General features: G+C 45.1%; 1 protein-coding gene across 4 annotated transcripts in view; it reads left to right on the top strand.

The window, feature by feature from the left end:
- The first annotated feature begins 4,618 nt into the window (after window positions 1-4,618).
- UBR5 (ubiquitin protein ligase E3 component n-recognin 5) overlaps window positions 4,619-15,347 on the top strand; it is a 103,504-nt gene continuing 92,775 nt past the window's right edge. For all 4 annotated transcript variants that reach the window (XM_084864490.1, XM_084864489.1, XM_084864491.1 and 1 more), the window contains exon 1: window positions 4,619-5,224. In XM_084864490.1, the coding sequence (XP_084720616.1) occupies window positions 5,163-5,224 (62 nt within the window). In that variant the 5' untranslated portion in view covers window positions 4,619-5,162. The remainder of the gene's footprint in view (window positions 5,225-15,347) is intronic.

Below are 15,347 nucleotides of genomic sequence, written 5' to 3'. Positions count from 1 at the left end.
TGGTAATTCATCATTACTTCGTTAACTCCCTTGTACCATGAAGCAGGTCTACAGAAATATTTGGCTAGCTTGTCCAGTTGTCTTCAAAGGGAGAAAAAGGTCCCAATTATCAGGGGGAAAGCCCCTCCTTCTTTTCTAGGCTTGGATTGCATCTTGACTTTTTCCAAAAGCTTCTGCTTGAACCCTGCTTACCTCCGTTCCCTATGAGCATTCCTTCCTCCTTCTTCCAAGCCACGGGCTTGCACAACTCTGCACCTTTATTCTGACTTTTCCTGGTTCAACGTGTGACACACCAAAGTGTTGTGGTCCTGGGAGACTAAAACCCTCCTTAACATGCTATTCTGGGACAAAAATGTTGCTACGTCAAGGTGGTGGTCAGTCAAAGGCCAAGTGGGCAGTATGAACCCGCTGCCTGGAATCAGGAGGCCAGCCTCGACCAGGTCAGAAAGTCTCAGTGCTAGGAAAGTGGGAGGGGACACATCCAGCTGGAAGCAGGGCAGAACGCAGAGAAAAGATAAAGGTAGCTTTGGAAGAAAGACTCATGAGTAAGGAGCCCAGCGGGACAGTCCCGATTTCTAACAGTTTGTCCCATGTCCCACGGCGTTTTAAAAAAGTCCCGATTTTTGGAAAGAATGCACGACAAGCTAGGGAACGGTGGGAGAATGGGAAGGGAATATACAGTTTTTGGCGGCCATGTGGCTATTTAGTTAGGATATGAGTTTTATATTATTTTTGTTAATTTTATAATGTTAAACTTTAATAATAACAAATAATTGGTGAGAACTGATTATCGAGAACTGCTTATCAAAGTTCACAACGACGAAAACATTTTGTAACTGTCTCTCAGACGATACACATCATACTGCGGCTAGTAAGCTGGTTAAACAAGTGATGTCATTACAAATCAGCTATTCAGATAATTTAGGTAAGTATTTATTTATTTCATAAATACATAAATTTTCTTGAATTTAGCAGTCAGTACTTGTATTATTTATATTTTATAGTGGCGGCAAAATGTCTAGTGCCGGCCTTGAAAGTGACACTTTATGACTTAGTTACAATTAAGTGTTGAGACTTTGAAAGCCATTTTATGTGTGAAATATAATTTAACAAATTCTTGTGAAAAATTTCATGACCTTTTAAACAACGACAGCAGTCTACTAAAAAAAAAAATTCACTCAAATGAGAAATATGCCAAAGAATAAAACAATACTATACATAATTTTTTAATTTATTATATTTATAAATTGAACTTATGTTGAAATTTAAAAAAATATATTACAATACTATTTTTGCGTTCTATGAAAATTTTTGTTGCTCCATATAGACCAAATTTTTAATCAAGAACCCCCCTCCCTGTCAATGGTGTCCCGCTTTACCAATGTTAAAATCTGGTCACCTTACTCAGGCGGCAAAGTCCGGGTACGGAGTAGGGTCTGTAAAGAGGCAAATCTAAAATGACTAGGGTTAGGCTAGATGTTCCATTTGCCCAGAATCTTCTTGAAAGCGCAGCTTAAGTGACTTTTCTTAATTTTCTTGACTAGAATTACTCCCTTCTTTAACTCCATAGCATTCTTTTTAAAAAAAAATATATATTTTATTGATTTTTTACAGAGAGGAAGAGAGAAGGATAGAGAGTTAGAAACATCAATGAGAGAGAATCATCAATCAGCTGCCTCTTGCACACCCCCTACTGGAGATGTGCCCGCAACCAAGGTACATGCCCTTGACGGGAATCGAACCCGGGACCTTTCAGTCCCCAGGCCAACGCTCTATCCACTGAGCCAAACTGGTTTCGGCTCCATAGCATTCTTATTACATTTATCATATCACATTTTTTTCCTATTGGCTTTGAATATTCTGTTCTTTCTAAATTATCTGCGTGTGGTACACTAGAAAGAGCAATGAATCCGAGTTAGTCAACTTGGGTTTCAGCCTCAGCTTCAGTAGTTACCTAAGGTGTTTGAACCTCAGCGTATAAAGGGGATAATGACATATTCCCCATAGTGGGATCTGAGTATTAAAAGACATCTTATATAATCCTATGTAATAAAAGCTTAGTATGCTAAGTGTCCAGTCATCTGGTTGGCTGTTCAACCAATCAAAGCGTAATATGCTAATGATATGCTAAGGCTGCTCAACTGCTCGCTATGATGTGCACTGACCACCAGGGGGCAGATACTCCAACCGGTAGGTCAACTTGCTGCTGGGGTCTGACCTATTGGGACTGAGCAAGATGGACCGGACACGCCCTGGAGCCCTCCCACAGTCTCTCCTGGGCTGGCCAGCCTCCTACATCCCTCCCCGGCCTCAATTATGCACTGGTGGGGTCCCTTCGCCTGGCCTGCACCTTCTCGCAATCTGGGACCCCTTGGGGGTTGTCGGAGAGCTGGTTTCAGCCCCATAGCAGAATGATTGGTCGCTATGACATGCACTGACCACCAGGGGGCAAATGCTCAATGCAGGACATCACCCTAGAGCTTCTGATTACAAGAGGGCACAGGCTGGGCTGAGGGGCCCCCCCGCTCCCCAAGTGTATGAATTTTGAACACCAGGCCTCTAGTCCTATATAACAAAACCCTAATATGCAAATCTACTAAACAGTGGATGGACAAACAGCAAACAACCAGCAAATGACTGGTCACTATGATGCGCAGACCACCAGGGGGTAGATGCTCAATGCAGGAGCTGCCCCCTGGTGGTCAGTGTGCTCCACAGGGGCAATGCGGGTCAGCCAGAAGCCGGGCTAACCACTGGTGAGCACAGCAGCATTGGTGTGAGCCTCTCCTGCCTCTGCCACAGCACTAAGGACCCCCGGGGATGTCCAGCCGGCAGTCCCCCGAGGGGCCCCAGGCTGTGAGAGGGCACAGGCCGGGCTGAGGGATCCCCTCACCCCAGTGCATGAATGTTGTGCACCGGGCCTCTAGCTAAGGGTAAAATGTGGCCCATAGTGAGCCCAGGGCAAATAAAAGTTTCCACTTGCAGAACCTACTAAGTGTCATGAAGTGCCTTACGTGCTTGACATAAGTTATTTACTTAGACCTCAACACCATTTATGTAGATCTATTCCTTAGAATACTTTACCAATGAGAAAAAAGACGCTTTGATAGGTTAAATAATGTAATTGATGTCACATACCTAACTCACAGCAACGGGACACACATCTAAGTCTGTCTGGGTCTAAAATTAGCCGTGTCCATCCGTCCACCCTGCTTCCCCATGGCTCACAGGGACATCTAATAAATAACTGGTCTTAAATTTACTTTTACTCAACACTAATCTGTGCTAATTTTGGAGCTGGTGACCTACAAAAAAAGTGTCCCATTATCTATCCTGAATTACAAATAAACTTTCATGTATTTTGCTCAAAAAGTGTGTGTGATGCATTACCAGTGAAAAAGTGTTATTTAACATTAAGAACTTTTCACAGGATCCCCTGATTTTAAGGAACATCCATGGACTGGAAAAGCGGCTTGGCTTCAGGTTTTCACTTTTGCTTTGAAATAGATACTTGATTTTTTTTTTTTTTTTTTTTTTTTTTTAAGGGGTCACAGAAGCCTTTGAAGGGAAGCTATGAACTGGCTCCCTAGAAAAAAAAGCCACTAGGTCCATTCACGAATTTGTGTGAAGTTGAAGAATGCCTTTGTGGGATAGATCATCTTTCATTTGAAAGCCCTAAGAAAATCATGAACTATTTACAATGAAGTTAGTGGAAATTTCCATTTCTTGTTTCCTTTGTGTGGCCACAGGATGGGGATGGTGGTGGGGATGGTAGTGGAGGAGTAACTGGGGAAACTAAGGAGATAAAAGAAGTTGGCTCTAAGATGCTACCCTAGGACCTTGTGGAAAGGTTCTTACATAACTTCCCATCGCCAATGAAAGAAAGGCTGTGCACTAACTGACCCTTCACTGATTTTACACTTCCACTTTATTATTTTTTTAAATATATATTTTTATTGAGAGGAAGGGAGAGGGACAGAGAGCCAGAAACATCGATGAGAGCGAAACACCGATCAGCTGCCTCCTGCACTTCCCCCACTGGGGACGTGCCCGCACCCAAGGCACATGCCCCGGACCGGAATCGAACCCGGGACCTCCCGGTCCGCAGGGCGGCGCTCCATCCACTGAGCCAAGCCGGTTTCAGCTACACTTCCACTTTAAATATAACAGCAGGGGGAGGACAAGAAACAACGCTCCCCTCCCCCCCTCCCAACACATCCCGAGGGCTTGCAAAATAAAGAGGGCTGTCCCCCGGAAATCCAGGAGGATGCGGGAGCCCCTCTTCCTGCCACCTCCCCAGACACGCTCGCACCCCGGCCGGCCTGGCTCCCCCGCGCGCGCGGGCGGGCGCGCCCCTCCGCCGCTCACTCCAGAACACGTGCTCCGGGGACACTCACCCGGGCGGGCCCACCCCCCACGGAGGGGGCGGGGCGCAGGGCTCGGGGCCGAACGGACCAATCGGCGCGCGCCTTACAGCGCCGTGGCGCGACGTCGTTGAGCCGCCCAATCGCAAGAGCCTCAGCGCCCGTTTCCCGGAGCCCCGCCCCTCGCAGCCGGACCCCCCCGCCCGCCGGTCTCCTCCCTCCTCCTCCTCCTCCCCCCGTTCGCCCCTCCCCCGCCGCCCGGGAGCCGAGCCTGCGAGGCGGAGAAACTGGGGCAGAAGTGAAGATGGCGGCGGCGGTGCTGGCGGCGGCGGCTTCTCCTCGCCAGTGACGCGCGGTGCGGGCTCATCCCTGCCCTCCTTCCCCGCCAACCCGGGCCCGGACCCCGTCCGCCGGCCGCCGGGGCCACACCGTCCCCCGCAGCCCGCCCCTCCGCCCCCCTCACCCCCACCCCAGCCGCCCCGCTGCCGCCGGCCTCGCAGCAGCCCTGCGCGCTTTGGCCGGGGAGCGGGCGGCGCGAATAGACCTCCCTCCCTCCCGCCCGCCCCGCCGGACCGACCGACCGACTGGCCGCCGGGCCGCGGCCCCACACACACACACGCCCGGCAGCCAGCGAGCGGCGGCCCCCGCGCATCTGCTTCCGTCCATTAGGGGCCTGGGCGGCGGCGGCCGCGGGTTTTGGGGAGGGAAGTGCGTTCGGGGCGGGAGGGGGGGAGCGGGCGGGGGCCGCCCTCGGGAGGAGGAGGAGGAGGAGGAGGAGGACGAGAAGGAAGCACCACCATGACGTCCATCCATTTCGTGGTTCACCCGCTGCCGGGCACCGAGGACCAGCTCAATGACAGGTAATGGGGCCGGCGGACGGGGACGGGGGGAGGGGCGGCTCCCGCCCGGCCCGGCCCTGCCTCCCCCCGGGGCCACGCCGGGGCCGGCGGCGGCGGGCGGACGCCGGTGTTTACTCGCCGCCGGCCGGTTGGCGGGGGGCGCTTGGAGGTGGGGGTGGGGTACGGGGTGGTGGGGTGTCCTCACGGCCCCCCGACTGGCTAGGCCCTTTCCGGGGCGAACTTCGGGTCGGGGGCAGCGCGGGGTCGATGGGAAAGCGCACCGTCCGCCCCCCGCCCCCCAACCCCCGCCGAGGAGCCGCGTTGAACTCGGTGGAGACCGGGAGGGTCGGGCTCCGGGGCCGGGGGAACCGGGGGAACCGGGGAGCGGGGGGAGGCCGGGGGGCCGTGATTACCGCCGGGCCCAGGCCCGAGGAATCCATATTAGTCAAAGTTGAATTGAGACAGACAATGCGGATGGGGGATGGTGGAGGTGGAGAGAGAGGGAAGCGGGGCGGCGGGCGGGGGGCCCGGGAGGCAGGGCTGGCCCGGGCCGCCGGGAGGGGTGTCCCCGGGTTTGGGGGGGGGGGGCGGTCTGGACATGCCCGGGGACCCGGGGGTTGCGGGGGGGAGAGGGAGCCCTGATTCCCGGCGGATCCCCGCGGTGGGAGCGGGAGGAAGCGCCATGACTGTTATTATTATTACATTGGAGCCCCCGCGGGGAGGCTCTGCCCGCCCGCCGGGTGGGGAGGGGTTCAGGGGGCGGGGGGTGGGGAAGGGGATCGGATTCCCTTTGCTCTCCGGCTCCCTTCCCTGTGTGTGTGTTTGTGGGGCAGGCCTTTTTGTTTTGTTTCCTTTTTTTTTTTTTTTTTTTTAATCCTAATGGTAGTGTTTTCCTGAGTTGTCATTTGACAGCTGAAAAGCGAGCGTTCCAGTAGAAGGAAAAAAAAAAAACGCTCCTAGACGTTTGCAGTTTTCCTTAGCACGCTGTCCACGTCTGGGATGGGCTCGCTGTGGGCGGAGGAGGGACGGTGGTGATTTTTTTTTTCCCTGTCTTTCATAAGAAGGCTGTCTTGACAGCGGGTCCCTCTCCTTTTCCTCCTCCGCCGGTCCCTGCCGGTGTGTGTGTGTGGGGGGGGGTTGAATGGCAGGGCCGCATGCTCCCGGGGAACCGAGATAAAGCAGGAAAAGTTCCTTTGCTGATGGAGCACAGAGACTCCGAGGCGGCGGAGGGAGGCCTCCATTAGAGCGAGTCTCCGGATGGAGCACTGGGATCTGAGGGTGGGCTGAGTGATTACGGGATCACAAAGGGGGGCATCTGAAGCCGCCTGCCCCCCTATGCCTTCGCTGCCTTCCTCTCTCTCTCTCTTTCTCACTGGAATGTAGGAGGCAGTCTGGGCCCAAGTTGTGAAGTACGGTAGGATTTTTGCTAAGGGGACGGGTGACCTAAGTTGTGTGACACCCTATTTGTCATGCGCTTCCCGGGAAGTGGGGGGGGGGGGGGAGGGAGAGGCCTAGCTTGCTGCTAAGATGCTGGCCTTGGTCTCCAAGGATCTAACCGCGGTGGTGGTGGTGGGGGGCAGCCTTTCCATCCTAAAGCTGGCTTGGATTTCACTCATCTTGGCTGTAGTCATAGCTTAATACGTTTGAGGAACTTTTGGGATACTTCCCGAAAATACTGAAAGAAGTTTTTAGTCGTTTAAGATTTTATTTCAGGATCCTTAATCTGGTTTTATCTCATTAGCGTTAGAGATCTTTGGAAAGGCTTTTAACTTAATATTTTTATTTTGGTAAAATTTCGAATCTGGTTAGTAGTGAGGATGGAACCAAATTGGTAGTGTTTGGAGAATAACGTCTTGTAACAAAATTCCCCCAGGGTGGAGAGAAGCAGGGTGTGTTTTCACTATTAGTCTTATTTTACTACATACCAAGTGTCCTGACTAGTTTACCCAAGGACCACACATGCCAGAACCTATTTTGCAGTAGTATTTGGGCAATTTGATTCATTTTTGAGCATTCCTTTTGCTTCAGCTGGTCTGAGAAATTGACCAGGAATGTATCTCTTTTTAAACTGCCCTTTTTTTTTCTTTTTTTTTTTTCTTCCCCATTCCTAGTACAAACAAGTAATCTATTTTGGTTTTGATTCCTGTAGTGTCAGTATGCAATATTTAGATCATCTTTAGTTTTCATTTATGAAATAAGATAAGTGGATTTGATTCAGATCATAAAATCTATGCATCAAGGATGCAGGTATTTGAAAAATAGGCAAGTGCTGTAGGTTATAATTTTAGGGACCTACATTTGTATGGAATAACAGTAACAATGTCTGGTCTGTTGAGATTTGTGAAGGCAGCATTGAGACAGCCTTGCACAAGTTTTGCAGTAATTGACTTGTAGAGTTTTTCTCTGTGTATCCCCTTCAAAAGGAAGGAGCCAATCAACCTATTGCTGCATTGCTAGGGAAAATTCTGTGTCCAAAAATACTGGTTTTCTGGAATCAACATCTGGAACAAGAAGCCTAGGATATTTACATTTTCAGATAAAAGCTTTATCAAAGTTTAGCAAGTTTTGATAACAGAAAAGAATGTGCTACTATAGCTTTATTTTTATATGAGAAACGTGCCTGTGAGAGTCACAAATGAAATGATAAATGATAGTTTTGGGTTAAAAGGGCTATAAACAAGCAGACTTTATTCTTTACCCAAAAAGTAAGATTGGGCAGGCAGTGAGGTGTACTGCAAATAAATTGCTCAGTTGAAGAAAATTTAGGGGACTCAAAACATCAATATTTTCCTCAAATAAGGTTGTGTTTGTTTTTTTTTTAGCCACATCCTTTTAAAAATCAAATATTTTGTTCAATATAATCGTGTGATGTCTCAAACATGTAAGATGCACTCAGTATTAAAAAAGGTTAAATACTGATTTTTTTCTTCGTGTTTTCAAACTTGCTAATTGCACAGTAGCCTTTGTTTATTTTTGTGTATTAAAGTCTGGCCCTGGGGACCAGATAATGAATGCAGTTGATAAATATAGATGGAGATGGCTAAGGCAGAGATGAGGAATTTAGAGATCTTAGCTTGTTGGTTGGTTGTAGCTTCCTGGAGTGATTACAAGGTCCCTGGTGCCGAGTGGCTGGCCTTCTGCAAATATTCATTGTGCTCAATTGAAACCTTCCCATGCTCAAATACTTTTGTGACCTTTCAGTTTTCTTTCTAGGGAATTTCTGCTTAAAACACTGTCTCAGAGAAATAGGAAAAGCATACCAAGAGCATGTGTCTGCCTGTCCAGGTTGAGGGAGAGCTGGAAAATGCCTGCTCACTGAGACCTGGACAGTGCCCAGGAAGTCATGCGGACCAGGCTTTTCACTAATGAGTCGAAAAAACAGGCCTAGAGATTGACGGAGTTTATCCCGGTACACAGTGACCTAGTGGCTGAGGAGGTCCACATGATGGCTTTTCTGACCTTTTCCCAAGTCCAGGGCTCTTTCCTCTATCCCCCACGGTCTGTGTTCTGGGATATTTCCGCTTCCTGAGGCATCCCAGCCTTAGAGCAGCCACTTGACTTAGAGTTTTGGTTTCCTCTTCCCTCCTACCTACCTCATGGCTCCAAACTGACTTTTGCCTTTTGTTAGGGTGCTAACCCTCAACCCTTTCCTAGAACTAGATTAGGAGAGGGGAGGGAGGCCTTTTAAAGTTGATGTGGGTATGGCTTGGCTTGTCCCTGTCCCGAATGCAGGTTGTTAACAGTACAAGCCAGTTCTCATTGTTTCTCCTGTATGTGGACTTTTCCTGTGAGCTTTGCTTTTTGGCATTGTCATATGTTGTGCAGTCATAAATAGTCTTGGTTGAGATTTTCATATCAAAAAGGCTTTTCTCTAAGGAGCTGCCCCCTGTAGGTGCTGTAAGACTAACTACAAGGTACGTTGAGATTTGGAATTCCTAAATCTGGGTATGTTTTAGCCATGCTGTTCATTAGCTGTATTGTGGTAGGCATTTAACCTCATTCCTTGTCTCTACTTCCCACCCTCCACACACCTGCCTCAGGGTCAGTGAGGAGCACTTTAGATCAGGGAGAACACAAATATTATAATGCAGATTCTGCAGAAAATGTAATGCGATGGCTAGTTGTAACTGCTTTTAAGTGTAATGTGGTTCCCAAAAATTTCCCTAGAATATTCTTAGCACTGGGTATAGAATCCAGACTCTTAACCTTAGATCAATAGTTTTAAACTGGGTGTGATTTTAAATGCATATAGTTGTAAAACTAAATGGAAATAATCTTATGACGGAAAACCCAAGCCATATAAGTTAGTCTCAAATGTGACTATTTAAATCGAAATGAATTAAATGAAATAAGATTTAAAAAGTCAGTTCCTCAGTACCACTGGCCAGCTTTCAAGTTTTCTGTAGCCACACGGAGCTGGTGGTCACCATGCTGGACAGGGCAGATACAGAACAGCGCCCTCCTCACAGAGTTCTCTTAGAGAGCAGTGGCCACAGGTCCAAAGTGCCCCCCCCCCCTTTTTTTTTCCACAGGGCGTGACATTTAGTAACCGCTCCTTATTTTTATTTCGAACTGTTGGGTTTTAAAGACTCAGGCATACTCTTGCCTTCTCAGTAGGAGCCAGAAAATAGGCCAGGGATTTCATAGAGCTGAACGAAGGCTGTGGAGGTAGTTGAAAGTAACCTAAAATTTCAGCGAGCTACACCAAAAAGCACAATTGTTAGTCTGTGTGAGCTAGAGCATCAGTCACAGCACCAGTGAGAAATCTCCCTGTTTGGTTATTGAGATCGTTACTACAAATAATATAGAACAACTGTGCTCGGAAAATACAGGGGAGCTTTACTAACATGATTAAATGAAGTTGATTAAGAAAAGTAAGGTTAAAGAAAGGGTATGAAATAGCCAAACAAAATACTGAAAAGCAAAGCAAAGAAGGGCAGATCAATATTATCAATGAAGAAATCAGTGATTATATTGCAGGTTTAGTAGTAAGAAGGCACCTGTGAAGGAAATGGCACGGTACACATGAATACAACTGGGAATAGTGGGATGAACTTAACAAAGGTCAGGATTTTTCCTTAACTATTAAGTTATTTACAAAATAGTCTCTAAAGGAAAGGAATTATTGGAGGTTCCTCTGAAAATTATTTTTAAGCTTTTTATTAATGGAAATTTTAAACATACAAAAGGTGAAATAGTATAACTGAACACTCGTGTACATTACCCAATCACAACAGTTACCTATTTAGGGCCAGTCTGGTTTCAAGCTCTTCCACATTTATTCCTTTCCATTAGCTAATTGAATCCGTATACCTTCAAGATGAGTTTTAGAGATGAAGACTTAAAACAAAAAAAAACCCAACACCTTAATATAAAAATTCAATCTGCCTAGATTTTCCTATTGTCATATACACTTATTTTTGATGAACAATTTTGATAATTTTACCTCATAAAACTAGGATCTAGCATGTTGCAACATTAAAAAAAATATATTTTATTGATTTTTTTACAGAGAGGAAGGGAGAGGGAGAGTTAGAAACATCGATGAGAGAGAAACATTGATCAGCTACCTCCTGCACACCTCCCATTGAGGATGTGCCATGTGACTGGGAGTCAAATGTTACAACATTTGACATTGTTTTAAAAGTATATTTTATTGATTTTTTACAGCGAGGAAAGGACTAGGGATAGAGAGTTAGAAACATTGATGAGAGAAACATTGACCAGCTGCCTCTTGCACAACCCGTATTGGGGATGTGCCCTCAACGAAGGTACATGCCCTTGACCATAATCAAACCTGGGACCCTTCAGTTTTGGCAACATTTGACTTTCTTAAGAGAAAGTTTGTTTAGATTGTAGACTTAGTAGGAGGGTCAGCATCACATTGGAAATCTTAAGGTTCCCTTCAGTTTGATGCTGTCACTTAACCTCCAGTGTGGTAGTGTTTTATCAGCAGTCACTTGTAATGAATGTGTAATGATAAGATGGGATTCTTAAAATTAATTTTCTATGGAACACATTGAGGAATAGGATTGCCATGTGAAAAATTTACAACATTCTTCTAAGTATATAGAGGTGAGACTATTGGTAATTTGAACTTGGCTATTAGAAATTATTCCTAATGAGGCCATATTTCATACTAGAGGCACGGTGCATGAAATTCGTGCATGGGGGTGGGAGAGGGCGGGAGGGGGCAGGTGTCCCTCAGCACAGCCTGCACCCTCTCCAATCTGGGATCCCTCTCAAATTATACTTCAGTAGAATTATCAAATTATACTTTGATAACTTGATAATCAGTATACCTTGAAGGTATACTGATTCAATTACCTAATGGAAAGGAATAAATGTGGAAAAGGCTTGAAACCAGACTGGCCCTAAATAGATAACTGTTGAGATTGGATAATGTACATGAGTATTCAGTTTACTATTTTATCTTTTGTATGTTTAAAATTTAAATTAATAAAAAGCTTAAAAATAATTTTTAGAGGAAAACTTTAAAATTGCTTTCAATAGCCCTATAAATTCTACTGAAATATAATTTAGACCTGGGATCGGGTCTAAACAGGCAGTCAGACATCCCTCTTACAATCCAGGACTGCTGGCTCTCAAATGCTCCTGCCTGCCTTCCTTATTGCCCCTAACTGCTTCTGCCTGCCAGCCTGATCACCCACTAACCACTTCCATGCCAGCCTGATGTCTAACTGCTCCCCTGCCAGCCTGTTTGCCCCCAACTTCCCTCTGCTGGCCTGATCACCCCTAACTGCCCTCCCCTGCTGGCCATCTTGTGGTGGCCATCTTGTGTCCACATAGGGGCAGGGTCTTTGACCACATGGGGGCAGCCATCTTGTGTGTTGGAGTGATGGTCAATCTGCATATTACTCTTTTATTAGATAGGATTCCTGGATAGATCAGTATAGAGGTAATAAACACCTTTAAATGAGAACTATAATATGTTTTGTGACATTGTCATTTTTGTTGGCATCTACCTAATAAAAGAGCAACATGCTAATCGACTACCTTCGCACACCTACCAGCCAATCTGGAGTGAGTATGCAAATTAACCTAACAAAGATGTCAAGTTAATTTGCATATGCAGGCACCGAGCAGCAGGGGGGTGGGCAGGGCAATGCCAGCAGCCAGGGAAAGGAAGGCCCATTCTTGCATGAATCTTTGTGCATTGGGCTTCTAGTTTTTAATAAAGCATTAGAAATCTGTTCTTTCATATGTTTTCATGTCTTAAGACAGAATTTCTTACCTACGTAGCAAAATTTGCTTAATTTTGGATGGTATGATTAATCATAATAAAATATTTTCAACTTTCTCTGTTCTTGTTTTGTAAATCAGCTTTAATGATGTATAATTTACATACAATAGAATCCACCTATTTGAAGTATCCAGTTTGATAAATTTTGACATGTATACAAAATTTGTATACACACCCCAGCAATTAAGCTATAGCACCCCCCAGCCTACGTGGTTCAGTGGTTGAGTGTCTACTCATGAACTAGGAGATCAGGGTTCAATTCCTGGTAAGTGCACATGTCTGGATTTGGTGCTCCATACCCAGTAGGGGGCATGCAGGAGGCAGCCTGTTAATGATTCTCATCATTGATGTTTTTGTCTCTTTCTCTCTCTCTGAAATCAATAAAAAACATATTTTTTTTTAAAATAGAACATTTCATCACACCAAAATATTTGTGTGTGTGACAGCCTGCTTGTTGTGTGAAAAGTAGAGGATGATGGGTTTTATAAGCCTTAAGAAAACCATTTTTTGAGACTAGGAAGTGTAATTTGATGAGAAAGCCAAACAGACAATATGGTAGGGCAATTTTGATGTCTAAATGATGAAAACAGGGTTTTATATAAAAGTCTGGGGGGATAGGATATTGGGCTTGTGCAGTTCATCTGTTTTCTTACGTTGAAGGAGTGGCTTTGTTTCCTGTCCCAAAGTAATTTGAACTAGCCTAGTTATGGCTGTGTCATCATCTGCGTATGGAAACCCTACTTTGTCTTTAAAGGAAGCACCAACTAAGTGGTTTTTCTTAAGTTGCATGCAAATCTTGTTTAAACATTCATTCTTAGTATGCTGAGAATTCTAGTGGTGTTTAAGCTGGTCTTCTCCTAGAAACCCTTTGATGTTTTGCTGAAGTGATTGCAGGTGGTGTGATTGTTCTCCATAGACAGACAGACATACTAATGAGGGAGAGGGACATGTCCATGCTGTGGACCGCGTGACCCTTTGTTTCTGTGGTGGTTCTTTGGGAGGTATAGGAACTATTTTTTTTCCCCTGAGTCTATTTTTTTTTTATTTCAAGAAAAACGATCTAAAGTATAATGTTACATGCAGTAAACAATATCTCAAAAATGATTTTAAAGATGTTACATGCAATAAACACCAATTATTCAAGAAAAATGATCTTACGTGTAATAATATTACATGCAATAAGCATTAATATTTCAAGAATAAAAGGATTTTAAGTATAATAATATTACCAGAACTTTACTAACATAGTATGGTATCACAAAAGTTGTAGGAAATATTAAAAATCTAAAAACAGGATTCCCCCCCTCCCCCGACTCTATTTTTGTTCATCAGTTTATGTTGCTCATTATATTCCACAAATGAGTGGAATCATGTGATATTTATCTTTTTTCCCACTGGCTTGTTTCGCTTAACATGATGCTTTTAAAGTCTCTTTTGTCGGATATGAGTATTGCTACTCCAGTTTTTTTTCTCTTTTTCTTTTTCATGGAAAAAAATTTTCCATCCCTTAACTTTCATCCTGTGTGTTTCTTTGTTTGGAGGTGGTCTCTCATAGACAGCATATAATTGGGTCATGTTTTTGTATCCATTCAGCTACCCTATACCTTTTGATTGGAGCATTAAATCCATTTACATTTAAGGCTGTTATTGAGAGGTACTTATTTATAGCCATTTTAATTCTGTTTGGCTAGGTTTCTCTTTTTGTTTCTTCTTCTCCGCAATCCCTGCAATCCCTTAGCAATCCCTTTAGCATTTCTTTTAATGCTGGCTTGGTGGTGATGAACTCCTTTAGCCTTTGGTTTGTCTGGGAAACTCTCTATTTGACCGTCTATTTTGAATAATAGCCTTGCTGGATATAGTAATCTTGGTCTCAGATCCTTGCTTTCCATTACTTTGAGTACTTCATGCCATTCCCTTCTGGCCTGTAGCGTTTCTAATGAGGAATCAGGTGTCGGCCTTATGGGAACCCCTTTGTAGGTAACAGTTTTCTTCTTTCTTTCTGCCTTTAAGATCCTCTCTTTGTAATTTTTGGCATTTTAATTATGATGTATAGGAACTTTTTCTTTGCTTCATGCAGTTGCCAGCAGGGATGAGTACAAATTGCTGCCACCTGCTCCTACTAATTCCCTGTTAGGTCTCTCACTGCTGAGGGGACGCAGACACAGGACAGGGTAGGGTTAGGGGAGGTTTACAGCTAGCTCACGGCCTGCAAGTCAGAGATGACATGTGGACTGCTTTCTTTTGGCAGCTGCTCATCTCTCTGCCACTTCGGAGAACAGAGAGCTACTGCAAGATACTCACAACATAGACATTTAGTTAACAGCTAGCCTGTAACATCCCAGACTTCTTTTGGTTTCACAAAACTGTTGAGGGGCTGGGACTCGAGGCAGTTGGTCTTTTGCTTTTCTTCTCTAGGGTCTCTGGAGTCCTCAGAAGACTCTTTGGAAATGTAAAATGTCTTTTTAGTTGACAGGAAGATTTAATCTTTCTTTGGTAGATTTTAGGACATTCTTGAGGGGTGATAGATAGCATTTATTTTTGGATATATGTTTAAAACCCCTCTCCCCCCTTTTTTTAATGGAAAGTTTTTCTGGTGGTAATGTTGAGGGTTTTAAGAGTAACATAACCTAACCAAATTGTAATGAGAACATTTATTGTGGTGGCTTTTCTGATTAAGAGGTTCTTTGATTTAAAGTAGTGCTTTAAATAACCAAATACCAGATAGACTGACTATGCTGCTAAATAGACCACTGTATAGAAAGCTCTTACCATTTTCTTAGTTGAAAGTGAATTGGTGACAGCAAATAGGGTTAAACTTGACAGTTCCTTGCAACTCTCAGCCATCCTTTCCCCCTCAGGTTATGGATTCTCCAGCTGTCG

This window comes from Pipistrellus hanaki (genome assembly GCF_964339955.1).
Source record: "Pipistrellus hanaki genome assembly, chromosome: 17".
Taxonomy (NCBI): Eukaryota; Metazoa; Chordata; class Mammalia; order Chiroptera; family Vespertilionidae; genus Pipistrellus; species Pipistrellus hanaki.
Note: the sequence above shows the minus strand (reverse complement) of the source record. Positions and strands in the feature narration are given on the sequence as shown.